The 26966-nt window shown below is 65.3% G+C and overlaps 2 protein-coding genes across 2 annotated transcripts; one reads left to right on the plus strand and one right to left on the minus strand.

The window, feature by feature from the left end:
• Positions 1 to 191: 191 nt before the first annotated feature.
• On the minus strand, positions 192 to 6664 carry TRIM58 (tripartite motif containing 58). The gene is made up of 6 exons (XM_084241646.1): positions 6088 to 6664; positions 4676 to 4771; positions 4240 to 4470; positions 2914 to 2936; positions 2721 to 2821; positions 192 to 1523 (listed from the first exon to the last, which is right to left on the minus strand). Exons 1-6 carry the CDS (start codon positions 6514 to 6516, stop codon positions 934 to 936), a joined length of 1470 nt encoding a protein of 489 aa, XP_084097772.1. The 5' UTR covers positions 6517 to 6664; the 3' UTR covers positions 192 to 933.
• A 9579-nt stretch (positions 6665 to 16243) lies between these two features.
• On the plus strand, positions 16244 to 17215 carry LOC311176880 (olfactory receptor 11L1-like; the record flags this gene model as incomplete). Its single annotated transcript, XM_084242519.1, has 1 exon — positions 16244 to 17215. One exon carries the CDS (start codon positions 16244 to 16246, stop codon positions 17213 to 17215), a length of 972 nt encoding a protein of 323 aa, XP_084098645.1.
• Positions 17216 to 26966: the final 9751 nt, after the last annotated feature.

Raw genomic sequence — 26966 nt, forward strand, 5'->3', positions numbered from 1 at the left:
CAGTGACCCCGTCCCCGCGGCTGCCGGCTCCTCCCCGCCCCGCTGGCGCGTGCCCCGAGCCGGAGGCAGGGGCGGCCTGCGGGCTGCGGTCCCCCTCCCGGGTCCCCCTCGTGTCTGCGGCGGGGAGGGGCTGTGCGGATGGAGCGCGCACCTCAGGGCGCTGAGGCTGCAGGGAGATCTGGAGCAGTAAAGTAATGCTACTAAAGGTTTAGTGCTCGAAGGAGAAGCACCCTTCCCCGAGGAGGCAGGCGACGCCACGGGTGCAGTGATTCACAGACGGGTTTTGTTCATTTAGGAGGCGGCGGGGTCAAGCCTCGTTGCGCTCTTGATGCGTGCACGCGTGCGGTGGAGGGGTGCTGGAGCCTCCAGGGGCCGCGCCTCCCCGCGCACTCACGGGGCAGGGCCACAGCGGGACCTGGGCAGAGGCGGACGGAGGCGGGGGACGGAGGCGGGGGCTAGGACAGAGGGGGGGACAGGAGGAGGGGACGGAGAGGGGTACATATGGGGGTACAGAGAAGGGGGGCAGTGTGGGGAGACAGTGGAGGGGGGCCAGAGGAGGAGGCGGGGCAGAGGACAGGAGCGCAGAGAAGGAACTCGAGGCCGAGACAGGCAGGAGCCTGGTCCTGGCCGCCCGAGCACCCTCCTGCGGGAAGGCTGGGCTGCAGGTTGTGGGGAGGAGCCGAGACTTCCAGGAACGCTGGCGCGAGCTTCTCCCTCTGAAGAAAGACTTGCAGAAAGCGGGAACCTCGTGAGGCAGGCGACGAGGGGGCTCCCTTTCTAGAACAGTTCCCGGCACCTCCCAACATAGACCCGTGTGTGTTCTGGAACGTTCTGCCGCTGTGTGCCCCTTGAAGGGGGCATTCTGGGGTGCCTGTGTGTGGCCCCAATGCATTCGGGCCCTTGGCCGGGTTTAGAACTCTCCGACTTGGAGTTTCAGGAAAGCTGGTCTCCAAGACGACCGGCAGGGTCCAGAGGGCCCCCCGATGCCCAGCTTTCTGAGTCCGCGGCCGTCATCGGGGGCAGCACGAGAGGACAGGTGTCGCAGATGAAGAAGTAGGGGCGCAGGAGGCCAGAGAACAGCTGGCTGAAGGTGTAGATGTAGGAGCCGTCGGAGACATTGTAGAAGGAGACCTCGCCCGCCTCGTAGTCCAGGAAGATGCCCACGCGGCGCGGCCGCTGCATGTGCAGGAGGGGCACTGACGGGGTGGCCAGGACCATGTACTCGTTGCCCTTCAGCAGCCACATGGCCCAGACCCCGTTCTCAGGAGATGGCGTGGTCTCCCCCTTTCTCGGCAAGGCGTCCTCGCAGACCCCCAAGCCCCACTCCGCCTTCTCGCCCACCACCACCTCCCAGTAGTGCCGCCCGGAGGAGAAGCTCTGTAGGCCCAGGACGCAGGGCCACGTGTCGAAGCGCTCAGGGTTGTTGGGGACGTCCCCCCAGAGCTCCCCATCCTGGACGCTGCGCAGGTCGGCGGTCAGCAGGAGGCTCGGGTGCGCCGTGGCGGGGTCCAGCTTGATGTCCTCTGCGGGGCGAAGGGCGGGGACAGGGGACAGCAGTTAGGGGGCGGCTGTGTTCAGGGCTCTGCCCACTGCGCCTCCCCTGCCCCCTAGAAACTCCTGGGGCACAGCACAGGCGTTTGGTCTTGCCAGGCACCCCCCATCTCTTTCGGTCACCCTTCCACTGTCACTTCCGCCCCCGCCTGGTCTCCGCCTGCTCCTGTGAAGCGCCACGGTGAGGACGGGACCCGCGGGCCGCGTCCACACCCCGCGGTGGGCACTCAGGAGGGGCTTATGATTGAAAATGAAAATGGCTCCTGCCTTGGGGGGTGGATTTCTCTGCTTCCTCCAAACCTGCAGACGGTCCCCACAGGCCTGAGCTCCCCACCGAGGTGCGGGCGCTGCCGTGGGGCGCTATAACCCCGATCCGCTGATGACCGCGTCCCACCACCGGACCAGGTTGTCTGAGCAGACCCGGTCGCCTGCGGGGAACCCCGCGTGGCCTCCGTGGGGGCGGCGGGGGGTGGACCCAGAAGTCAGGCTTGGCGGTCACGGGCCTGTGAAGGCGCCGCGGCCGCGGGAGGAACCTCCTGGCATCAGGGCGGGAAGGTGCGTCTGGGCCTCGACCCTCAGGCCGACCTGCGACCCCGCCGGGGAGCCAGCCGGTGGCCGGGTGGTGGCCGTGTCGCGCTGGGCCAGAGAAGCGCGGCTCCCACAAGCTGCCTCCCTCTCTCGGGTGTGCGGAGAAGGGGCCTGGCTGGGGCGGCGGCTCCTGCGGGCGCGACCACCGACTCCCGGGCCTGGGGCCGGGGAGGAAGAGGGGGTGTGTCCCGGAGGACACCCAGACGGCTGGGAAGGGACACGCGGGAAGGACTGGGCCGGGACGGCGAGGCCTCCGGCGCCTCCTCCTAGCGCGGGGAGAGGTGGTCACGGCCGCTGAGGGGAGGCCGGCCCGAGACCAGGGCAGCCCCGGCCGGACCTCCCGGGCGTCCGGGGGACCACGGTGCTCACACGTGCCCCGACGGCCCCGAGGGGTGCGGGTCTGGGCCTGGCGCAGAGGAGTGCGGCCTGCAGGGCCCCCAGGGGAGGCCGGATTGAGGTGAAAGCGCCACGGCCAGGGACGAGCCAGACACGACTCCACGAGTCCTACCGGAGCTGGCAGCGCGGGCTCGGCGCGGGCAGGGAGGAGGGTCCGGGAGGCCGCGCCCGCCCTGGAGACCCACCTTGGAACCTGCGCAGCATCTGCCGCATGCCCGGGATGCGACACAGCGTCTTCAGCTCCATGGGGATGGGCTCGGGCTCCGGCCGCGCGATGGCCTTGCTCCTGGGAAGGCCCAGAACCCGCGGCTCTCAGCGGTAGGTCCCCACCCCAGCCCTGCCCCCGCCCCGCCGAGCCCCACGGGAGAGCAGACCTACCGGTTCAGGGCGCCTCTCACCCCCTGCAAGTGGGAGGGAAAAGAACCGTGAGGCCGAGCCGCGGTGGCCGCGGGCAGCCGGCGGTGCTGGGCACCAAGGACGCGGAGGCGGCCTCCCCACACGGCCTGGACGGCTGCTGCCCACCCTCCCTGGGAATGTCAAAGGACGACTCAGCTCCCTGCCCGAGGGGGGCCGCGGCCAGCGCTGTCTGCGCCTCCTTGCTGCGCTGGAGCCTGGGCCTGCGCTGGGGGGGGGGGGGTGGCCTCCGCACCGGGCGTGGGTGGCGCCGGCCGGGGCAGAGTCACTCTCTGCAGAAGTGGTTGTGGACAGTGGAGGCCTAGAAGTTACTGCCTGCGTGTCCGTAGGAGAACCTGGGATGGTGATCTGTGCCCCCACCATCCAAGTGCAAGGAGATCCCCGGGGGGATCAGAACGGGAGGCCCCGGCGCCCGGCAGCGCCGCTCAACAAGGCCTGCGGCCAGCAGTGGTCAGCCGCCGGCCCCTGGCTCTGGACGCCACCGGCAGGCCCGTCCTGACGGGACAGGAGCGCGGCGAGGGAGGGGAGCTCCTTCCCCGCCAGGGCAGGCAGCGGGGGCCACAAAGTAGCTTATTGATGCGGGGGGCAAAGGAATGTGGGTGCAGCAATGAACACTGGTTATTCAAGGGCCCCTGTGCCCGAGGCTCGCCTGGGAATCGTTTTGTCGGGAACGTGCCCTGGGAGTGGCCCTTACCCGCCTGTTCTGGGCCATGTGGGACGAGCCGCCCCCCAAGCCCGGTGTCCCCCCCCCCACTGGCTCTGCGCTGCCTGGCGGCTCCCAAATGGCCTGTGGGAAGGCGGGGCCAGGCCAGCGCGAGGGCAGTGGCCGGCGGCTCCGGCCCCCAGGGGAGTCCACGGAGCAGCCGCTCGCGCCCCTGGCTCTGTCCCCTGCGCCTCAGACGCAGCCACCGTGGGCGCTGCCGGGGTGCAGGGCGGGGCGGGGGGCTGGACACTCAGGGGGCCCGTGGGCAGCGCCGGACCGTGGGCTGTGGGCGCCGCGCGGGCCCGGGCGTTCTGGGCCGGCCGCCCCTGAACAGCAGCGCAGCCCGGCGGGGGGGGGGGGGGGCCTGGGGCCCCAGCGTCGTGGGCGTCTTCGTTTTCCCACCGACCCTGCGCCGAGCCCCAAGTTCATTTCAGCGCTGCGGCCGTCTCAGAGGCCGGCCCGGCGCGGGGTCCCTCCGCTCCGCGGCCCCTGCGGCTCGAGGCCCGAGGCCGGCGCGTCCGTCCGGCCCGCGGGGCGCCCTCTCCAGCCCGCGGAAGCCTCAGGGCCCCCCGCCCCCCGCGGCTCACCTCCAGCAGGCCCAGGGCCGGGCGCCGGCCGCGCTCCTCCAGCTCCTCCGCCAGCTCGCGCAGCGCCCTCGCCTGCCCGCCCAGCTGGCCGCGGCTGTCCCGCAGGCGCCGCAGCGTGGCGCGCTCCTCGTCCTCCAGGCGCCGCAGCTGCCGGTGCTCCTCGAGCGCCAACAGCCCGCGGAACTTGTCGAACTCGCGGCGCACGCGCTGCCGCTGCGCCTCCACCTTCTCCTGGGGGGACGGGCCGAGGTCGGCGGCGGGCGGGACGCGCTGCCCGCTGCCCCCCCGCGGGTCTCCCTGCCCACGGGTCTCCCTGCCCGCGGGCTCCCGACGCTCTGGGGGCGCGAGGCAGGGCGAGCGGACAGGCGGCGTCCGACCGAGGCTGGACACCCCGCGGGCGGGGCGCGGGGCCCGAAGGCGCCCCGGGCCGGCGCACCTTCCAGAGGACGGTCTTCTTGGCCACGCTGGCCTCCTGCGCCAGGGCCTCCTGCTCCTCCCTGCGCACCAGGTCCAGCGCCGCGCGCAGCTTCGCCTGCGGGGACACGCGGTCAGCGCCAGACCTCGGGCCGAGGCCGGGCACTGGGCAGGGAGGGAGCGCGAGGGCGCGGGCGCAGGGGCCGCCCCTGGACAGCCGTGGAGCGAAGCTTCGCCGGGAAGAGCGTCCCGCGCGGGCGGCGCCGGCCGGAGGCCCAGTGCGCGCCGAGATCCTTTAGCCGAGAGGCCTGGCCGCGACTGTCCCCTGCGCGGGGCGCAGCTGGAGCGGACGGGCCAGCGAGGAGAGGGCGGGGCGCCCGCGGGCGGCGCGGGCAGCCCCCTGTCGCTTCCTCCGGGGCGGTGCCGGGGTGTGGGCACCTGCGGGTGGCGGCCGGGCCGAACCCCAACCCCGCGGGACGCCCGGGGTGCAGGCCGGCTCGCGGGGCTCGTCTGTCGCGTGTCGTGTCGCCTCCGCCCGGCGCGGTGCTGCGGCCTTTGTGAGGTGAAGGGAGGCCCGGCCCTGAACTGGGGTCTCCCCTCGGCCTCCGCCGGCCGCCGCGCCCACCCGGAGGCTGCAGCCGTGACTGCTCCTCCCTGGCCAGCTCGGGATGCCCCCACAGGCGCGCGCAGCGGCGGCTCTGGCTCTCCTCGGGGAGGCCGCAGTGCAGGGCAGGGGGTGCTGGTCCCCAGCCAGCACCTCTGTGGGTGCCTCGGGGTGCGGAGCAGTGCCCCGACCCTGGTGGGGCGAGGCCAGGGGGCAGTGACCACCCAGCAGCTTCAAGCCATTACGCTGACTGCGGGTACCCCCAGGCTTTCCCAAGACTCCCCGGAGTCTTCCTCCTCAGTTTGGGGGGTGGGGGTTGAGCCAAAATACATGACCCACACTTGGCAGCGTGTGGCCGCCGGCGGCCTTTGGGCAGCCCCCCTGGACCAGCCTCTCCGCCTGTCAGTGCGGGGCGTCCCCTTAGGCGCCTGGGGCACACGCAGCTGCAGGAGGCAGAGGAGGGCTCCCCGAAGGGGCCAGGCAGAGGCAGGGAGGTGAAGGGGTGTGGGCCCTTGGGGACCCCGCCCCCCAGGAGAGGCGCTTCAGCCCCCAGGAATTGACCAGCCTCAAGTGAGGGGCCAGGGCGGCCTCCCCCAGGGGGTGCGGTGCAGGTAGTGAGAGCTGTTGGCCCCCAGGACGGGGGCGCAGGCAGGTGACCCTGCGGGACAGGCGAGGAGGCCTCCCCCGAAAGGTGAGCTGAGAGGGCAGGACCCTCGCCAGCCCGGCCCGGGCCAGCCCGCCCCGCGCCCCAGCCTGAGGGGCGTCCCCAGCTCGCGGGCACCCGAGGGCCTCGCCGCCGCCCCCCCGCGGCCCCTCGGCGCGCGCCCCACCTGGTGGCGCCGGGCGGCCTCCTGCAGCGGCGCGGTGCGGTGGCCGCGGTGCTCGGGGCCGGCGTCGCAGACCCAGCACAGCGCCGCCTGGTCGTCCTCGCAGAAGCGGCTGAGCTCCTCGCCGTGCCGCGCGCAGCGCTGCGCCCCCGCCGCGCCCGCGCCCGCGCCCAGCGCCAGGCGCCGCACGCCGTCCACCAGCCCCGCCAGCTGCCGGTTGGGCCGGAAGCCGCCGCGCGCGAAGGGGCCGCGGCACTGCGGGCAGGAGAAGAGCCCGCCCGGCGCGCCCTCGGCGCGGTCGCAGAACTCGGAGATGCAGCGCAGGCAGAAGCTGTGGCCGCAGTCCACGCTGACCGGCTCCTGCAGGAAGTCCAGGCACACGGGGCAGCGCGCCTCCTCGCGCAGCCGCTCCCCGGGCGCCCCCGAGGCCATGCCGCCCCGCGGCCGGGGTTCGGCGCCCGCCCAGCCGCTCCGGGAGAGGAAGGGCCCGGCCTCGCCGCGGCACCGTCACCCCAGCGCCCCCGGGGCGCCCCGGCGGGGCCTCCGCGCGCTCTCGGGCCGGGCGTCGCGCCGTGGGGGAGCTGCCCGGCTCCTTCCTGCCATCATTTCCCGGCAGCTCTGTGGCCTTCGGGCTCCTCACATCCTTGGCAAACGTGGGCTTCTCTGCGCGTCAGCTCCTCAGATAAGGAGCTGAGGCAGACCCGGCGCTGGAGATGCTGGGGCGGGCGGGGCCGGGCGGCGTGGGGAGGGGTCCGCCCGGCGGCCCGGGCCGCGGTGACTGAGGCGGGGAGGGAGGGTCTGCGCTGACCGCACTACCTCGCCCCCCGCTCCTGCAGGTGGGAGCTGGGGAAGGCCTCCTGGGGGCGGGGGCTCAGGCGCGGCGGTGCTCGGGCTGCGAGGGGAGACCGAGGCCCAGCCCGGGGGTCGGCGCCTGGCAGCTCCCAGGTCACCAGAGCCCGACGAGTGCCAGAGCGGCTGTCCCCGGAGCCCGATGGCCTGCGGCTTTGCTCGAGGGGCCCGGCCCGGGCGCGTCACCGGCCCAGGCCCTCGGCCCAGGCTGGCGGAGTCTGTGCCAGGGAGGGGCCCGCTGGGGCCCGAGGCGCCCTCACCAGCCTCAGGCAGCAGCACACGTGGGCAAGCTGTTTACTGGCAGCCTCGACCCAGCCGGGCGCTGGCGAAGCCTGCAGGCCCCACCTCTGCGCTCTCATCGGGCGGGGTGGCGCCCGGGGAGGGGCTCTGGCAAGCAGAGCGGCCTGCACTGCGGCCACCAGATGAGCTGGGGCGCGGCGAGGCGGAGCCGCCCTGCCAGCCTGTGGGGCCAGATGGTGCTGAGAGCGGCAGATAAGGCCCGCGGCGGGCGGGGCGGTGGCTCAGGCCGGGAGCCTGCGGGGTCTGGGTCTGGGGCGCTGGAGGCCGGTGGGCAACTCAGACCCGCAGGGGTTTTGAGGACAAGCTGGAAGACAGTGGCAGGGCCGGGGCTCCCGACAGGACGGCAGCCTGGCTGGCACCCGCCCCTCGCGGCTGAGGGCACCCCCCCCCCCCCCCCCCCGCTGCCGGTGCCCCTCGGAGGGCCGCTCCGGACGGAGGGGCGGAAGGAGGTCAGGCAGCCGCGGAGCCCTGGCCGCAGGAGCTGCTCGGGAGAGGGAGAGCAGGCGGCCGTGGCGGGGAGGCGCCTTTCTGTCCCGTTCAGGGCCGTGTCCCCCTTCCTGGAAGGGGCCCGGCACAAGGACACCCAGTAAATGCCAGTTGGGTACATAAGGGACCGAGGAAATGGGCAGTCGCCGCGGCTCCCCCAGGCGCAGGCGGGAGAGAAGGCGCAGGCGATGGTTGGAGCCGCGAGGCCCGTGTCGCCCACATGGCGCGCTACGGCCCTGCCTGCTGGGGCGGGCTCTGGGACAGGCTGCGGCGGTTTCTGCTTCACTGGCGACAGCAGCGCTTGGGGCACCCAGTCCGCAGGGCGAGGGGCGCCCGGGGCGCGCTCGTCTCCCTCTCGGGCAGGGGCGGGCCGAGCCGGCCTGGTGTCCTTAGAAAAACAGGTCCGGGAGGCGGGAGGGCGGTGGAGGGCGGTGGAGGCTGTGGAGGGCGGTGGAGGCTGTGGAGGGCGGTGGAGGGCGGTGGAGGCTGTGGAGGGCGGTGGAGGCTGTGGAGGGCGGTGGAGGGTGTGGAGGGCGGTGGAGGCTGTGGAGGGCTGTGGAGGGTGTGGAGGGCTGTGGAGGCTGTGGAGGGCTGTGGAGGGTGTGGAGGGCGGTGGAGGCTGTGGAGGGCGGTGGAGGCTGTGGAGGGCGGTGGAGGCTGTGGAGGGCGGTGGAGGCTGTGGAGGGCGGTGGAGGCTGTGGAGGGCTGTGGGTGTCACGGGGCCGCCCTGCCTTCCTGCCTGCTTTGGCTTCAGGCTCTGGCTCTCGACCCTGTTCCTGCAGAGCATCCGCCCGCTCTGCCCCAGCCCCAGCCCCCACCAGCCGCTCGGCTCCCTGGGGTTCCTTCCCCCGGCCCCGGCCCCAGGCCCCAGGCTCTGCCAGCTCCGCTTTGAGAACTCGGGGCACAAACCTCGAGACCAACAGCCACTGACTCAGCACTTCCTCCCTGAGGGCAGGAGGCCTGGGCCCCCAGCCTCCCCCCCTTCCCCTGCAGCTGCGGGCCGAGGTGGGTGCTCTGCCTCCCTGGGGGCACGGCCCCCTGGCTGGTCAGGGGCGCCTAGTTCCGGTCCGGGGCACCTCCCTGCTGACCTCCGCAGGATTCCGAGGGGAGCAAGCCGCTCCTGGGGAGTGGGAGGGGGCCCCGACCCCGGCGACCCTGAGCTGGTCCTCAGCCCGCCCCTGCCCACTGCCCCCAGGGGCACCCAGGAGCCCCAGGTACGCGCACCTGTCAGGTGTGTTCACTCCGTAGCGCGTGCCTGGTGTGCTCTGCGTGTCCCAGAGCCCGGCTCCCGCCTGGAGCCATGCACCGCCCGCCCCTCTGGCCGCCCCCACTCTGCTGTCCGGTGCCTGTCCCTCACCCCAGCAGTGAGGTGACACCTGTCTGGCCTCAAGAGCAGCTCCCTTGATCTTTTAAGTGATCCGATGATTCGAGAATGTCCCCTGTGCACATTTTATTCAGAGGCCTCTCCGGCCGCCGTGCTGCCAGGGCCGGCAGGGCTTCAGGGGACAGCAGTGCAGGCCGTGTCCCCGCGGACTGCGGGGCCAGCCCCACCTGGGTATTGGACACCAGCCAGCGCTGCCCGCAGGCCCTGCCCTGCGCCCCGCCTTCTCCCCGTGGGGACCACGGCCTGGCCGTCGGGGCACAGCCCCTGCTCACCTCAGTGAGCGCCGAGAATGGGAACCCCGGGTCCTCCCGGACCCAGCAGGCGAGATGGGGGTGCAGAGGGAAGCCCTCCCCGCTGCAGGACGCAAAGGGAGAGCGGGCGGCCGGCTGGTGCGGGGGCGGCGGCCTGTGAAGAGGGTTTTCCAAGAGGGAGATCAGCTCGAGGCAAAGCACTCAGAGATGAGCAAGTTTATCGTCAGTTGTTTTGCTTAGAAATAAGGACTTTTTCAAAGTGTGTAAGAAGGAATGTGATCGGAGCTGGACCCTTAAAAAGCAAAATCAAAAAGTACTTTTTTGGAAATTGAAGGTGAAATCCCAACCAGGACAGGCGCGGGGCGCACGGCTGCTCTGACTCTTTCCAGGCGAGGCCAGGGCCGTGGCCGCCGCCAGGGGCTGTTGGGCGGGGAGGCGCCCACGGGCGGTCACCGGGCAGCCCCGGGCTGGCAGGCCCTCTCTGGGGGCTGGGGACGTGGCTCGTTGGGCTGCTGGGGGGCTCCCGGCTTCCCTGCCGTGGGAATCAAACGTCCTGGCAGTTTTACGCTTTTCCTGGGGAGACCCTGGTGTATGGAAAGCAGCTCCCCCAGGTGGACGTGGGGTGCACCCCACCCGTGAGCTGAGCAGGCTGCTGGGCCCGCAGCTCAGCTGACAGGCTCTGACCTGCCCCACCCGTGTGCAGGGACATTTATGTGCGCGATTCCTTGGTGGCCCTGTGCGCGGGACCCTGCCATCGCCCTGGGGTTGCCCCAAAAGCCTGCATGATGGTGAAGGACCTGGAGGCAAGACCTCCCTTCTGACCCTGGTCTTGCGCCCCCTCTGCTCCCTGGCACCCCCTCTGGGCCCTAGCGCTCCCTCTGTGCCCAGGCACATCCCCTCTGTGCCCTGGCACACCCCCCTCTGTGCCCAGGCACACCCCCCTCTGTGCCCTGGCGTACCCCCTCCGCGCCCTGGCGCCCCCTCTGCCCTGGGAGCCTCCACTCTCTCCGCCTGCAGCTGGTGGGGCCTGGGCCTTGGGCTGGCCTGGGTGGTATGGCGGGGGCTGGCATCTGACCTGCATTGAATAAACGCAAACCCGTCACCCCCGCACACACGTGCCCCAGAGGAAGGAAGGAAGGAAGGAAGGCGCTCCCCTGGGACTTGCCTGCCAGGGCTAATTGTTCTGAGCTGGCTCCTCCCGCTGGGTGCTCAGCCTGGGGAGGAGGAAGGCCCCAGCCTGGGGAGGAGGGAGGTTCTCCTCTCAATAACTTGGCAGGGGGCTGGTGAAGATGCTACCCCCGTGGCAGCCTTGGAAGTCGTGCCCACGCGCGTCAGTCGCTTGATTCCAGAGGGGTTTGAATGATAAAAGAAGCCTCTCTCGCTGGGCCTCGAAAGGCCCAAACTGCAGAATGCCCCGGGGAGAGGGAGCAGAGAGGCCTCGGCTCCCCTGAGGCCCACCCCCAGGGCCCTCAGCGCTCTGGGGAAGCCATATCTGAAGTAACCAGCAGGCCTGGGGTGCTGGACCCTCCCCGGCGCCCAGGCCCAGGGCCCGTGGGTGTGGGAGTGGTTCTGAGAGCAGGTCTGGACAGAGCATCGGGGCACCCCCTCACCCTGTTCGGAGGCGGGGTTTGCACTGCTGGAGCTGGACCCAGCCTTTGTCCACACTGTGCTGGGATGAGTAACTGTCATCTGTGAAACTTCTGAAGAAACGCGGGTGTTTTATAATCGTTCCCTTTTCCATACGAACCCAGCGATGCCCCGTGCGGGGCTTCAAGTGTGAGCCTGACTTTCCTTCCGTGGGCCCGGAAGACCTCCTCCTGAAGGCCCGTCGCGAGCGGCGCCTCTACCCTTACGGGGGGCAGAGGTTCCACCCCTCCTGTAACTGCCGAGTCCCTGGGGTCCCCCCACGAGAAAGCGCTGTCCCGGCTTCCTCCGCAGACTGCCCCGTCCCCAGCGAGCACAGCACGCCCCGGCCCCCAGACCCCGGCCTGGGCCCGCGGGGTGGCTGCCCCCCAGCTCGCCAGGGCTCCCCCTGGACTCCTGCTTCCCCGGCCCTGCCTCGCAGACCTGCCCCTGCCTGGGCGGCCCTCCCACCCCTGGGCCTGGTGCACCCCACACGCCCCAATCCCTGGGCTCCGGCCACGTTGCGCTGGGGCCCGCCATGGGATGAGCAAAGCCCCAAGTCAGCCGCCCCAGGAAACGGCCGGCCGGGACCCCGCACCGCCGCGCCGAGGGGGCAGGTCACTTCGCCTCGACTGAGGTGACTTCAGCGCATCTGGCCAGCGTGAGGGTGACCACCGCTGGCAGTTTCCGGCGCCCCTGCCCGAGCCCTGGGCGGCATGGAGGGGCTGCCCACGTGGGCGTGAGGGAGTGTCCCGGCGACTGCGTGGGGAAGGGGAAGGAGGGATTCGGGAAGGTACTTCTGGGTGAGGATTTGAACATCTCACAGTATCTGGGAGCTTGTCTTGGTGGAGACGGATACACAGATGCCGACTCGTCGCCGACGGTGCACCTGCACCCAGGGGCGCCCGCCCGAGGGAGAACAGGCCGCTGTGCCGGGGACGAGGGCGCGTGCCAGGGGGAGGACGCGGGCCGGGGTGGTGCTGCGGGGATGGCACGGGCGCCTGGGGCCGGCGCTGGTCAGCAGTGGAGGCTGGGGCCTGGGGAGCGGGGAGGACGGCCTGGGGCGCAGAAAGGTCTTGAGGCCAGTCCTGGGCCTGCGTGTGCTCCCGGGGCCGGGCCTGGAAGCCTGGGGAAGCCGGCTCGGGACGCAGCCGGGGCGCGCGTCTGTCATGGCCCTGCTGCCTCTTGGAGGTGACGTTTTCCCGCCTCTCCCCCGTCGCGCGTCTGCCGGGGCGAGGGGCCCCGCGGATGTCAGCACACCTGAGCCCGGCGCCCCCCCAGGCTCCTCAGGCCAAGCCTCAGGCTGGTCACCTGCTGGCATGTGAGTGCTGGGGTGACCTTGTGGGGCTTGGGTGCCAGCGCCCTTTGCTGGCCACCCTCACGTGGCAGCGCTGATGGGGGTGTGTGCCCTGTGCTCGCACCTGCTGGAGCCCGCCCGCCCGCCTGCCCGCCCGCTCCCTGGGTGCCTGCACCGTTCTCCTCCCCTGGCCGCGGCGTGCCAGGCGAAGGGTGGGTTCCCAGTGTGAAGACCGCCCGGAAGAAGCCTGCCCACAGGCCGGGGAGCGGCTTGTTTTCTTCCCCACGTCTAGCAGCGAGAAAGACCGTGATGGAGGGGGCGAAGGCCAGCCAAGGCCACAGCCGCAGGGCGCGCGCTGCCCGCGGGGAACAGGAGAGCTGGGGGGTGGGCTATCAGGGGGCCAACTCGGGTGGAGCGTAGTGGACCCCGCCCTGCCCAGGACCCTGCCCGGGACCCCGTCTGGGAGCCTGGACGCTCTTCCCCGCAGCCTCGCCCCCACGAACTCAGGCTTCCTGGCGCCGCGGGCACCCCAGGACCCGGTGGTGCCAGCTAGAGCTTGCAGCGGCTCCTCACCCAGTGCCCCAAAATGCACCTGTGCATGTGCAGCTGCCCGTGCCCCTGAGCGTGGTCACAGCGGGCGCTCGTGCACGCGCCGTGCCCTGGCCGTGGGTGCCGATGTCGGTTCTGTCTGCAAGTTTTCTGAAAAATATGCACACGGATCGCAGTAGTTTGGAAAATAAGTTATGAATGAAGTCAAGCACAAGCGCGTCGCGGGACAGTGCCCCGCCAGGCAGCGGCCTCTGGTCCTGCTGGTAAGAGGGGGCGGGGGCACGTGCCTCTCCCGGCTCAGATGCTGCGTTGTCCTTGTGGAGTTGGGAGACGCCCTCGGCGCAGGTGCTCTGGTCGCCGGAAGTCGGCCTGGGTGGGGGTCTCCCCGCGTGGGTGCGTGGATGTGCTCTCGTGGGTGCACCTGAAACCGCAGTGCGAAGCGGAAGGCCGCTGGCACCTGTCTGCCCTCAGGATGGGCCCCTGCTCGCTACATTTTCGAGAAACACCCATTTGTTGGAGTCAGTCCAGCTCAGCATCTCCGGGGCCACCCTAAGCTACATTTTAAAAAAGTTTTCCAAAGAACTGCTTGGGTCCCAGGGGTGCCGCCCGTGCCTGAGCCCCCTGGGCAGGGGGGAGTCTCAAAAGTTTGCTTTTGTTGCTTATTAACTCGGTTGGCAAATCGTGGAAGAACACCTGGGAGGAGGACTCCCCGAAGGCCAGGCCCCAGGAGACCCGGGTTGTTGAAAGGTGGCACGTGTTCCAGCCGCGTCACCCGCAGAAGATGGCCCGTCGCAGCTCGCAGGAGGGAGCCAGGGCCGGCGTGCGGGGCGGAGGGCAGCAGGGCCGAGCCGGCAGCAGGGAGGACCGTGGGCGCCGCGTGCCGGGGAGGCGGGCTGGTAGGCCCAGGGCTCAGAAGGCCACCAGGAGAGGTGAGTTTGGAGCCAGAGGCCATGCCTGTGGGCGAGGGGCTGCGAGCGTGAGGCTGCAGGCCCTGCAGTCGCTTGTCCAGGTGGGATCGCCCGCCTGGAGAGCAGCAGGGAGGCCCTAGCCCAGAGGCGCCTGGTGGCCCTGGATGGCCGGGAGGGCTGTGGCCCTGGGGCATGTTTATTTCCATAAAGGCTCCAGGGAAGCTGTGAAATCAGATGTGGGGCCGGCACCTGGGAGGTTCTGCCTCGGGGCGGGTCTTGTTGACTGAGCTCCTTGTAAATCAGGTGATCCCGTCCCTGGAATAGTCAGGACTTGACTTGATGTCAGCCCCGAGAAGGTCTGCACCCGCCCCCCCCCCGTCACCCCGCCACCTGCTCGCACCCCCACCCCTGCCACCCCCCACCCCCGCCAACCCCCCACCCTGTCACCCCGGCACCCCGTCCTGCCGCGAAGGGCTAGGCCCAGCAGGTCCTTTTTCCCTTGTGTCCTTGACTGCGTTTGTAGGGACTTTAGGTGACCGGAAATGGGGCCAAATGCCCTGTGACCCAACCACGTTGCCCACGCTGACCCCGTCAACCAGGCCCCGGTGGTCTCGGCATTTAAATTCTGCCTTTTTCCGGTCACTGCTCATGTCGCGGAAGTGGGGGCAATGGCAGGAAAGGACCATGTTCCAAAGTGAATCGCATCACTCGCTGCCCCGTGGGGTCACGCTTCCCCTCAGCCTGGGCTCCTGGACTGGCCTGGGGTCAGCGGGCCCCGGGGCAGGGCCCAGGAACAGCAGTGAGCAGAGAAGGCCAGAGGCTGCGGTCGGTGCTGTGCGCAGGAGCTGAGATGGGGTCAGAACAGAGACCCAGAGGTCTGGTGCCTCTGAGGAGGAGGGGGAGCGGCTGGGAGGGAGCAGGGCAGGCGGGCCCTGGGCACAGAGGGCGGACACCACACAGCAGGGCCAGCTCCGGGGCGCAGCCAGCAGGTGGCGCCAGGGGCCTTTTCCACTGCAGAGCTCCAGGGACCATGGCCCCCAGCCCTGAGCTGGCCGCTCCCTGCAGCCTCACGCCCAAGCCCCTTGCCAAGGCGTCTGCTTTGCGCCCTGGTTTCCAGCCTAGCAGAGGCCTCTGCTGTGGCAGCTGCTCTGTCCACTTTCCCAGGAGGAAGGACGGGCGTGCCTGGGGCGCAGGGAGACTGGAGCAGTCGGGTGGGAGGGGCGGCGCTCCTCGGGGGATGCGGCATTTCCAAGGGGGTGTTGGTTAATTTGGGCAAGAGACCAAATATTGGGTCCAAGGGAAGCCACAGCCGGCTCAGGGGCAGCCTCTGCGGGAGAGGGGGGCGGACACGGGGTGATGCACCGCCCATCGGGCTCCTGGGGAGGCGGGGGCCGGTGAAGGAGGGCCTCCGGGCGCTTCAGCTTCATCACTTTCCTACACAAAAAGTCTTGGAAGGTTTTGGAGACGCGCCTGAAATAGTCACTAGGGGAGAGGGAGGGAGGCGGAAGGGCCTGCGGCTGGAGCCCTGGGCCTGGGCATTACAGAGGTGACGTCCCGCTCAGTCCTTGATGAGGGAAGCCCCTGATGGCGGGCGGATGCTGGCTTCGTCCAGAACTAGGCTAGACCTCGAGAAAAAGGAGGGGTGACGTGCTGACTGGACACCAAGTCCGATGACTAAGCTGGCGTCCACCTGGGTGAGAAGGTACCGGTGGAGATGCAGGCTGGCTCAGCCCTGGCCACACAGACACACACAGACACTCTCAGATGCTCAGGTGCCCGGAGGAGGTGTCCGTAAACACGGAGGGCAGAACACAGTCTCCCGGGGCTGGGAGACGGGCCAGGTGTGCCCTGTTTCCAGACGAGGGTCACCTGTGGGAGGAAAGGGCCTGGGCTCAGGCCCTTTCCAGGAAAACATAGCGATTAATTTTTTTTAAAGGTTTATTTATTTATGCATACAAGAACTGGGGTACAAGCCAAAGGTTGGGGGGTGGGTGAGAGGATTTACCGGAGACCAGAGACAGAGCGGGGAGCAGAACAGGCGGATCTGCTGAAACACACTGCTGAGGGGAGCAGCGGGGAGACAGGAGAGGTCTGCCACGCCCTGTGGGTCGCTCCCTGGCCGGGGATTGAACTCATGCCTTAGTGGCTGGCGACAGCTTCTCAGTGCTGAGACTGAACCCTTGCGCCACCAGGGAGGCCCAGCTATTCATTGTATTTCCTGAGTTCGGCTCAGTGAGCCCCTTCTTACCCGTGGTGTTGAACCGGGAACTTCTAGATCTCAGAGAGCCTGGTGAGTGGCGCTTGCTGAGGCCCGCCCCCAACTCTTGCCCCCCCTCGCCTAGCGGGTGGAAACCACAGGGGTCTAAGAGCCAGGTGGAGCCGCGCACGTCCTTCCAGAAAGCTGTCGTGGAGACGGGAGTGCTCGAAGACAGTCCCTCACGTTCCAGACAGCACTGAGGAATTTCATGCCTTGTCCGCAGTGCTTTCCACGGTCTCTTCCCCTCCGCAGGCGATGGAGCCCCCAAATGTGTCTGCTGTCACTGAGTTTCAGCTGCTGGGGTTCCAGAACCTTCTCGAGTGGCAGTCCCTGCTGTTTGCCGTCTTTCTGTTCATGTACGTGCTCACGGTGGCGGGGAACGTCGTCATCATCGCCGTGGCGAGCCATGACCGGCGGCTGCACACGCCCATGTACACGTTCCTCAAGCACCTGTCCTTCCTGGAGGTCTGGTACACCTCCACCGTCGTGCCGCCGCTGCTGGCCGGCCTGCTGGCCCGGGGCCGCGCCATCTCCTTCCCCGCCTGCATGGCCCAGCTCTACTTCTTTGTGTTCTTCGGGGCCACCGAGTGCTTCCTCCTGGCCACGATGGCCTATGACCGCTACCTGGCCGTCTGCAGCCCCCTGCACTACCCCCTCCTGATGCGCCCCGAGACCTGCGCCAAGCTGGTGGCCGTCTCCTGGGTGGCCGGGGTGGGCACCGGGGCCCTGCCCTGCCTGATGATCTCCAGGCTGGACTTCTGTGGCCCCAACCAGATCGACCACTTCTTCTGCGACCTGCCCCCCCTGATGCGGCTCTCCTGCTCCAGCGTCTACCTCACCGGCATGGTCATCTTCGTCCTGTCCGTGGCCGTGCTGTGCGTGTGCTTCCTGCTCACCCTCGTGTCCTACGTCCTCATCGTGGCCGCCGTCCTCAGGATGCCCTCCGCCTCCGGCCGCGCCAGGACCTTCTCCACGTGCGGCTCCCACCTGGCCGTGGTCACCATCTACTACGGGACCATGATCTCCATGTACGCGCGCCCCAATGCCCGCCTGTCCCCCGAGATCAACAAGATCATGTCCGTCTTCTACACCGTGGTCACCCCGCTGCTGAACCCCGTCATCTACAGCCTGAGGAACAAAGACTTCAAGGAGGCCGTCAGGACAGCGATGGCGAGGAGGGGCCGCGTGCGCGGCCTCAGAGCGAGGGGCGGCTTCTCGCCACGGTGAGGCCGTCCCGTGGGGCCGGGCGCGGCCCGGGCTGCCCGCAGGGGGGGCTGCTGCCCGCCCTCCCGCCCCGCCGCCCGCTGCGCCTCCGCCCGCCCTCGAGGGGCCCCGCGCGCCCCGTCCCTGCGCGCGGCCGGTGGGCAGAGGCCGCCTTCAGCCCGCGGGGGCGTCCGGCGGCGGCGGGAGGAGGCGCGTCCCGGCCGGGGCTTCCGAACGCCGGACTGGTCAGCAGAGCCGGAGATCGGGCGTTTGTCGAATGACATTTTAGGAAAAGAGTCGCGGCGGGAGGGCGGGGCGGGCGGGGGAGGGGCGGGGGCAAGAGACGGACGAGGGGGGCGGAGAGAGCCAAGGAGGAGTGTCCGGCCCGCGGCGGAGGCCAACAGCCCGCGGCGCGCCCCGGCCCCGCCCCCGCCCGGCTCCGGGCTCTGCCCGCCGCGGAGCCGGACTTGGGGACTCGGGCGCGTCCCAAGTCGGGCGCCGCTTCTGCTGGTTTTCCCTGCAGCCCCACCCCCTGCGCGGAGGGGACCCCGCCCGCCCACCCCGCCTGTGTCCAGTGCCCCGGGCGCGTGGCCCGCGGGGCGGGGGTGCGCGGGGAGCCCCAGAGCCCCTCGGAGGGGGGCCTGGGCCTGGGAACTGAAGCGGCAGGCGGAGGACAAGCGTCTCGGGGTCCCGTTCACCCCTCATGTCGGGTCCTCACCCGACACACCCCCTTCTGCTCGCTGGCTCCCCTCACCGCCCACCCTGCTCCTGGCGGGACCGTCGCGTCCCCACGGGGACAGACAGAGGCTGCCGGAGCCGGGGGCCCCTCTGGTGTCCGCAGCGCGCGCCAGCACCTCCTGCGCGGCTCCTCACCCGGGCGCCCCGCGGGGTGAGCCACGAGCGCGCACCCCCGCCCGCCCCATCACCCCCTCCCAGCGCGCCCTGCTCTGGGGCTCCCCTGCGGGGCGCGGCCGTGGTTTCGCAGTTGAGGGTGGCCCCACGATGGGTCTCAGCCTCCCAGGGCCCCCCAGCGTCACGGGTGCCCCTAGGCGCCCCGAGGAGCCCAGGAAGACCCGGGGCACACCGCGGGCGCTGAGGAGGCGCCCTGTTCGCCTGTCGAGCCCCGGGCCTCACAGGGCGGTTTGGAACGGCGGGGCTCCGCGCCCCGCTGTGCCCAGCGCGCCTCCCCTGCGCTCCCGGGGTGGCTGTGCCCCCGGATGGGGGGCGACCCCGAGGACCCCAGGGGCGCCCACAGACACCGGGAGGGTTCCGGGCGCGCCTGGAAGGCCACCTGCGCGTCCCCCGCTCGAGCTGCTGTCCCGGGCCCCTGGGGGCGCCGGCAGGGCGCGGGGTCCCCAGCCCGGACCCGGGCCAGTGGGCGGCAGCGCCCCCCCCCCCCGGCCCTCAGCCCCCACCGGCGCAGGGGACGGGCGAGGCCGCCTGACCCGGCGCGGGGACCCGGGCGGGGGAGCAAGCCGGGGGCGCCCGGCCGCGGCCCCTGGGGGACGGTCCGGGGGGGCTCCCGCTGCTGCCCTGGTTCGGGCCCCGCCTCGCGGTCAGCGCCGAGCTCCCCGGCCGCGGTCACTCCGTCCCCCCAAGACCGTAGTCACCTCCCCGCCCGGGGAATCGCTCGCGTCCACCGCTGCCCCCCAACCCAGCCCCTGCCTGACCCGGGGAGGCGGTGTCTACGCGGACCCGACTCTCCCGGGGACCCGGCCTGGCAGGCGCGGCGGCCTGAGGCTCCTCCCCCGCCTCGAGTGTGGCCCCGGGCCCCCACCGCGGCCCCCAGACGGCGGGGGGTCGGCACCCGAGCCCCGGCCGTTGGCTCCCCGAGAGGGCGGGTGGGGGCCCGGGGAGCCCTGGAGGGGCCGAGAGCGCGGCGGGCCCAGCGCCCAGGGATGGCCGGTCCGGCCCGCGGGCGCCGCATCTGCTGGACGCCCGGCTGGGCGCTCTGGGGCCTGGGCCGGGGTTGGGGCGCGCGGAGGGCGCGGGGTGCGGCCGTTCCTGAACCGGGTGCGGCGGGTCAGCCCAGGAGGCCGGCGGGGCGGGGCGGAGCTGGTGGCGGTGGCAGGAGCTGCCGGCGCGGAGCCCTGGTGGGGGCGGGTGGCCTGGCGTTCCGGGGGATCCGGCCTCGGTCCCCGCGGTGACCCGGCCCTGCGCGCGAGGACACCCGAGGCGCGCGCTGCTCCCCGCGTCCCGGCTTCCCGGGGTCGGTCATTCTCTTCCTTCCCCGCGGGCCTGTGACGCTTTCCCGTGAACTGAAGCTCCTCGCGCGTTTCTCGCCCTCCCGGAGCAGCCGCTGGAACGCGCGGCCGCTGGCGCGAGGAGGATTTAGACGCTGCTGCCGTGGACGCCCCGCCGCTGCCCAGCTGCGGTGACCGTGGCGAGGAGAAACAGCGACACAATCATTCAGCAACCCGAGTAAGAAAAAATCAGGCATCAGCGGTTTCATTGTGATGAAATGCGTGGATTCCTACAGGTTAGAGCAGTTGCTGTGTCAGGAACTGACATGTTCTGCTCACGTCGCGCAAGGCTGGCCAACATGCCGGCAGCGGAGCGCACGCGTTTGGACGGTCAGATCCAGCTTCTTGTTCAAGGCACACCCTGGAGTCTCGTCATATTCCCTAACGTTTATTGGCGAGTGGAACAGCATCATGACTTAATATTAACACTCACTTATCGGCACTAAAAATAAAAAGGCCGATCGCAGGAGGCCGTTGTCAGCCCAGAAGTTCCCGGGTCAGGACTCCGCCACCGCTTCTGCCGCCCCGGCTGGCCTCGGGATTCGCCTGGTTCCACCTGGAGCTCCCCGGCTGGACGCCAGGTCAGCCTGACTCAGCCCCTCCCAGGTGGGTGTCTGAGAGTGACCGAATGGCGGACATCCGATTGGAACCATTTCATCATGAAATATTTGGTGTGAAATTTTCAAATATGGAACGTCACAGGCGGGAACGCAAAGGACGATGCAGTCAGCCGAGAGGAGCTGAGGCCAGACAGCAGCCTCACCCATGGGCGCTTCACTTCCCAAACGAGATCTTCTTCAAATCCTTTGCACGTCTACGAACACACCAAATGAATGTGTTACCTTTTTGCACATAAATCCGACGACTTTTTTCAATTCAACCTGTTCATAAAAATGCAGACACTCCTTGTGAGATTCCTCTTGATGACCTGCCCGGCCAGGGCGTTGTCCTGCCATCCCGCCCGCCCACTCTAGGGGATGAAATAAATGGGGACAACACTCCTGTGAAGCGTGGGGTGAGGTCATGGATGGCATCCCTAACACACTTCTGGAAATATTAGATGCAAGGCAGGCTACTAGCTGTCATTTTTTTTTGAACAGATTGTTTCTCAAAAATTCCCACCCAATAATTTTTGTAAACTTTTAGTAATTATACAGCACAGGAACTTGACTTTCTTATTTCTGCTGTCCACCAAGCGCTGATTGTGTTTATGGTAAATGCGGCGGCACCCACACCAGAGCTTCCAGAAGGGTCTCTGCCATGTCAGGTGTGTGGGTCCTTCTCTACAGTGGATCGAGATGGCTCAGATTCTAACTTGGACCCTACGGCCTTGTTGATGCCGTGAAGGCCTCACTCACTAAGTACAGGGGCCTCTGTCCTACCATGACCCCTGATCCCACACGTGACCACGGGGGTCAGTGACATGAGAGGGGAAGCCGCCTTAGAGACTGGAGATGCTGCCCCAGGGACAACTGAGATGACAACAGATGAAACTGCTGCTGACAACTGCTGACAACTGAGAAGAAACCCAGCCATCTCCTCTCTTGGCCGGGAGCTACAGCAATGGAGACCAGCAGAGAGTGGCTGGAAGTTCAGTTACCCCAGTATACACGGAATATCACACGGCACCTAAGAGATAAAAAGAGCAACAACTAAAACTAAGGGTATATGAAGTTATCTTAATATATATTTTATCATTTATTTTATTTAATATTTATTTTGTTATTTATTATATTATTAATATATATGTTATAATTATAAGAATATAGAGTAGTATAATGTGAAAATTTAAAATAATTGTCTTGTAAAGAGTCATGAAATCATCTTCCCTATTACATTTTGGTGAGTCTCCCCTTCATCAGTCTCCCCACAGCCGACTTCATGGCTTGGTTCCTCAGACTGTAGATGACGGGATTGAAGGTGGGGGGCACCACCGTGTAGAACATAGAAATGACCAGGTCAGACATGGATGAAGTCTCTAAAGTCAGCTTCAAATAAGCAAAGAATGCAGTGGAGACAAACAGCACCACAATCAGCAGGTGGGGAAGGCAGGTGGAGTAGGCCTTGGCCTTCCCTTCTGTGGATGGGATCTTCCTGACAGCAGAGAAGATGTGCACGTAGGAAATGATGACAAAAAAAAAACAGCAGATACCCAACACTGAAGAAATGAGCATGGGGACAAGTTCATTCATTAAATTTCCTGAGCAGGAAATAGCCAATAACTGGGGGATGTCACAGAAGAACTGGTGGACCACGTTGGACCCACAGTAGGACAAAGAGAAGGTTCCAGCTGTGTTCATCACAGCATAGAGACCCCCACCCAGCCAGGACACAGCTGTCAGCTGCACACACCTGTCCCTGCTCATGAGGACCTCATAGTGCAGGGGGTGGCAGATGGCAGCATAGCGGTCAAGGCTCATCACCGTGAGCAGGGTCAGCTCTGCACCTGCTGAAAGAATCACCATGAAGACCTGGAAGACACAGCCTGGGAAGGAGATGGAGCTGCTGTGCCTCAGAGAGTTGGCGATGGACTTGGGGACCGTGGCTGAGAGGAGGCAGAGGTCAGAGAAGGACAGACTCCTCAGGAAGAAGTACATGGGGGTGTGGAGGTGCCGGTCCAGGGTGGTGATGAGGACGATGAGCCCGTTCCCCAGCAGGGCGCCCAGGTAGGCCAGGGAGAAGAGCAGCGGGTGCAGGAAGCCCATGGTCCCCTGGGTGGGGAACCCCAGGAGCACGAATTCTGTCACAGCCGTGAGATTGGTCACCCCTGGGGCCATCATCTGCATTTAAAAAATAAAGAGGAAGGAAACATTGTCAAATATTCTAAATTGAACATAAGTAGGTTGTCAGCATAGGATAATGATTCAGTCTATCTACCAGGTAATTACCCCTTCTAGGTCCCACGGCATCTAGTATCCTCATGTGCATGTGCTGCTGTGTTCAACCTTTCATTTCCATGTCCTGTGCGGTGACGTGATCACACTGTCCAAACATGTCCTGAAAATTGGTGAAGACTTGAAGATTCCACTGACCCTACAGAACTTTAAGAATTACAATCTCAACCCTCTCAACAAACCCAACTGACTGTCCCTCCCGACTGCCCCAGTCCTACTGCTCCCCCCCCCCCCCCCCCGGCCCAGACCCCAGCGTCTCCGCCCAGCACACCTCCCAGAGGTTGTCCAGGGCACAGCCCCAGAGGACACGTGACCACGCCCAGCCCCTCCCCACCCTGGAGAGCCTGTCCCTGCTCCTCCAGCACAGCCCTGGTCTGGGGAGGCCCCACAGGGACGGGTGTGCAGGGAGGTGGGGTGTGCGGGTCCCGTTTTCCTGCTCCCCGGGACCCGACACTGTCCTGGAACTGAATGATCTGGGCTCGGCGTCCCCGTGCGGCGTGTCCTGACGCCTCCTCTGTCAGATTCCTGCCCCTGTGGCCTCCCTGCTGCCTCCTGGTCCGTCCCCTCGTCTCCTCATCTCCCTGCCCCTGACGCCCCACATCTGAGGACCCAGAGACCCCGTTTCCCACAGAGTCTCCTCCTGGGTCACCCCCACACGTCCCTCCTGCAGGATGGGCTCGTCCACCCCAGGTCCCTCCCGGCCCCTCTGTCCCCCTCAGACTCATGCCCGTCTGTGCAGGGAGGAGGCCGCTCCGGGGCCGAGCCGGACGGTCTGTGCGTGTGGCTGTCCCTGCCGGTCCCAGGGCCCCGGGTCCCCCGGGTGCGTGTTTGTTCTTCCCCCCAGACCCGTGCGTGGGAGGAGACGCCTGGACACGGGGCAGCCCTGCCAGCTCCCCTCCTCCCCAATCTCACCCTCTCCGCACTCTCTGGGGTGGTGGAGGGACAGGCCCTGGGGAGGCAGGATTTTTAAGGTCACATAGTAACATAATTACAACACATGGGTGGAATCTTCCTAATAATGTAATAAAAACAGGAAAATAAGTCATGTAATGACGTGGTCCAAGATGCAGACATCTTTAGACTGATATCGGTGATGATGACAGAAGCTCTGGCATATTCTCTTCCTGTGCAATATCACTAACGACCCGTGAGTGGTGGAGTTGGGAAAAAAAACCCAAGTTCATGTCTGTGAAGAGACATTCTTCATCACAATGTAATTCCGTGAATTGTTGTGCTTTTATACAGTGCCCAGAACAACTCAGGGTGCTGACTGCTCAAATCCCAGTTATGAAGCATGAATCGTCACATACACGATGCACCACAATGTTCTGTTCAATCCTTTGAACACTTTAAATTCCGGGAGTGAATATTTCCTCTCGCTGAGACTCATCCAGCATGATAAGGCAGTGGGGCACTGAGAAACTTGTGCACCTTCAGAATTTATTGGTTTTCGTGATTTATAAAATGAATAATTTAATTACTGTGTTTTCTCAAATCTAAAATGAAGCTTGAAATCTAAAAACAGTCAATTCTGAATGATTGCCATTCTGAAAACTGTCTAAGAACAGAATACCTGCAGTCTGGGGGGAAGTTCCCGCTGCCATGTGGAGTCTCTGTCCTGAGGTTGTCCCCATGGCGGGACAGAGGGCGTCCCGGCCTCTCACTCCATGGTCGGGGCTCGTGGGGAGCCTCTGAGCACTCACAGGATGTTCCACACCGTCCTGTGCCGCCTCATGGACCGAGCAGGGCCTCAGGGCTGGGCTATTTGAGCTCTGGAGCTGGCGTCCACGGGTTGGACACGGTCCAGATTCCAGCCCTCAGGGACCTTCCTCCTGAGGGAAAGTGTGTGTTTACTTGACTGTGTTAATGGGCGCGTCCTGCAGTACGTCTCAGAGAGTAATTATCACACTCGGTGTGCAGATGTGATGTTGTGTCTGGCTCACGCCTCTATGGACGTGAACAGGCAAATCCTCATGTCCAGGTTCCATTCCCCACCTGTCGCGTCCGCCGTGGTGGTCACCATCCGTCATAACAGTGCCCTGAGTCCCTGTCTAGACAGCTGGACAGTCGCCAGTCACCCCCCCCCCCCGCCGTGTGCCCTTCAGGGAGAGGCCCTGGGGATGGGCGTGAGGGGGATGCAGGAAGGCCTGAGGCGGGAGGGAGGGACACGGAGAGAGGCAGGAGGGAGCCCAGGGAGAGGAGTGGGGCGGAAAGACAATGGATGTCCAGCAGAAGTGAGTGACCACGGGGGTCCCCAGCCCTGCGGGAAGAGAAACTTTACTCGTCTCTGAAATTGTGTGTCCTGCGGTTCTTTTCCACCCCAGCCCCTGTCCCTGCACTGACATTAGGACTGTTATTAGGTTTGAATAATTTTACTTTTAACCTTAACAGAACGGAGTAGAATATTAGGGTTTCTGCTCCTGGTGTCATGTGCTTAGGTTTGCTGCATGACGATGGTGACGTCACCCAGGGAAACAGGCGTTTATCTGCTTGAGTTTCCTCTTCTGCAGGGGGTGGGGCGGGACCTGCTCCCTCTGCTGCGTGTGTCTGTCTGCTTCTCCCAGCACCGTCTCCCCACTTTCCTGCTCCAGGGCCTGCTCTGGCGCCTCTGCCGTAGGGTCACTGTCCCTCCTGATGAGGGTGGGTTCCTGGCCCTTGTTATATTCCCGTGGCCGGCCTGTCTGTTTTTGTCCCCGTGCCATGCTGCTTTAACTATCAGAGCTTTATCGTATGGACTGGCGTCTGGAGTGAGCTGCCTCCATTCTTCCTCTTTTTGTCAGGGTTGTTTTGGGAGTTCGGGGTCTTTTACATTTCAGTAATGTTTTTTATGTCCGTGGAGAATGCCCCTGACGTCCTTATTGGGATTGCATTGAATCTGTAAACTGCTTTGGGTCAGATGGGCATTTGGTCATGTTGATTCTTCCAAGCCAAGGGCGGGGAATTTATTTCCCTTTCTCTGTACTTTCTATTTCTTTTGACAGTGCCTCACTCTTTTCTTCTATCTTCACCTCCTTAGTTATGTCTACTCCATGGTACTTAGTGTTGTGATTATAAATGGGATTGTTTTCTTAACTTCTCTTTTGGTTCAGTTTTTGTGTATTACAAGGGAATTAATTTTTGTATGTTGATTTTTTAAACTTCCAACCACACTGCAGTGGCTTATTGTTTTATTTTTCCAGTGGAATCTCTTGTTTTCTTAGTGTATATTATGTTGTCTATGACAGTTTTAATTGTGCTTAAATGTTTAAATCCATACAACCGAGAGACAGTTAATGTTTTATTATTTTAAAATTTTAATTATGTTACACAAAACTGACAAAAGGAGGCAATGAATAGTCTCAGGATACGTTCATAATAGTCTCATTCAGCTTCTTCATTCAATACGTGCATTGAATTCTCATTATATCCCATTACCGTCTATCTTGATAGCCCATAACTTTTTTGTTTTTTAAGATTTATTTATTTATACAAGCACTGGGTATAGTCAGAAGCGCGGGAGGGTGAGAGGATTCACCAGAGCCAGCGCGGGGAGCAGAGCAGGCAGAAGGACCGAAGGACACTGCTGAGGGGAGCCGCGGGCGGCAGGAGAGGTCTGCGCGCCATGTGGGACCCTCTTGGGGCGGGGGCGGGGAGCAGCTGGGGATCGAACCGGCGCAGCAGAGGCTGCGGGCAGCACGGCAACCCAGTGCTCAACCGCTGCGCCACCGGGGAGGCCCATCCCATAACTTTTGACAGTAAACTATGAAAGTAACAAGAATTAATATCAAGAAAGCTATTTATCATCAGAAAAAACTACAGTGCCAATGATTTAAAAGAACAGCAGCACGTTGTTAATCCACATGTTCAAAGATGGAGATGTTGCCAGTTGTAACCATTCCTGGCTGCCTCCAAACTGACATTGTGCCCACATGGGCCTCGCCTGGGCTGAAGGCAGGGTCAGCCTCATTAGCCCCCTCAGGGCGTGAATGTCTGACAATGAGTTAAATGCCTGATATCCAATGGGAGCTACATTTTACCATGAAATATTCTGGTGTGAAATTTTCAAACATTGGACGTCACAGACAGGACAGCAAAGGTAGATGCAGTCAGCGGAGAGGAGCTGAGCCCAGACAGCAAGTGACAATCATGGGGCCACTTCACTTCCCCAATTTAAATCTCCTTCAAATTCTTTGTCTTTACATCTACACTAAATGATAGTTGTATTTATGATACATGAATCTGATGAGTTTTCTCGTTTGAACTACTCCCCATGGAATCACAAACACTCTGAGATCCCATAATAATGTGGCCAAAAGGACATTGTCCTCAAATTCCCAGAAATTCTAGGTAATTAAATATATGGGGATAATCACACGGGGAAAGTGTGGCGTGCCGTTGTGGGTGCCCTGCCTCAACTCTCTCTGGAAATAGTAGAACATTGTGTAGTCCACTAGCAATTACTTGTGTGTCATCCACAGAAGGCCAGGTCAAGGCCAATTATTTTTTTACCATTATAGCTTCCTAAGTTCCTTTATTATTCCGTGAGAAACCCTACCCACTGGATCTTAGTAAATTTTTAGTAATTTTACTGCACATGAAAGTAACAGCTTTCACAGCCACTGTCTTATTTCTGGTGTCCACCACGCACGGAGTGAGTTT

Source organism: Talpa europaea, assembly GCF_964194135.1.
Source record: "Talpa europaea genome assembly, chromosome: 9".
NCBI lineage: Eukaryota > Metazoa > Chordata > Mammalia > Eulipotyphla > Talpidae > Talpa > Talpa europaea.

Bases quoted from the DNA above. Each gene is read 5' to 3' on its own strand.
- TRIM58 (XM_084241646.1), bottom strand. From the start codon at position 6,516: ATGGCCTCGGGGGCGCCCGGGGAGCGGCTGCGCGAGGAGGCGCGCTGC. The intron at 4,471-4,675 runs GTGCGCCGGCCC...CCGTCCCCCCAG, and splicing joins AGAAGACCGTCCTCTGGAAG to GAGAAGGTGGAGGCGCAGCG. The intron at 2,937-4,239 runs GTGAGCCGCGGG...TCCCACTTGCAG, and splicing joins CGGCCCTGGGCCTGCTGGAG to GGGGTGAGAGGCGCCCTGAA.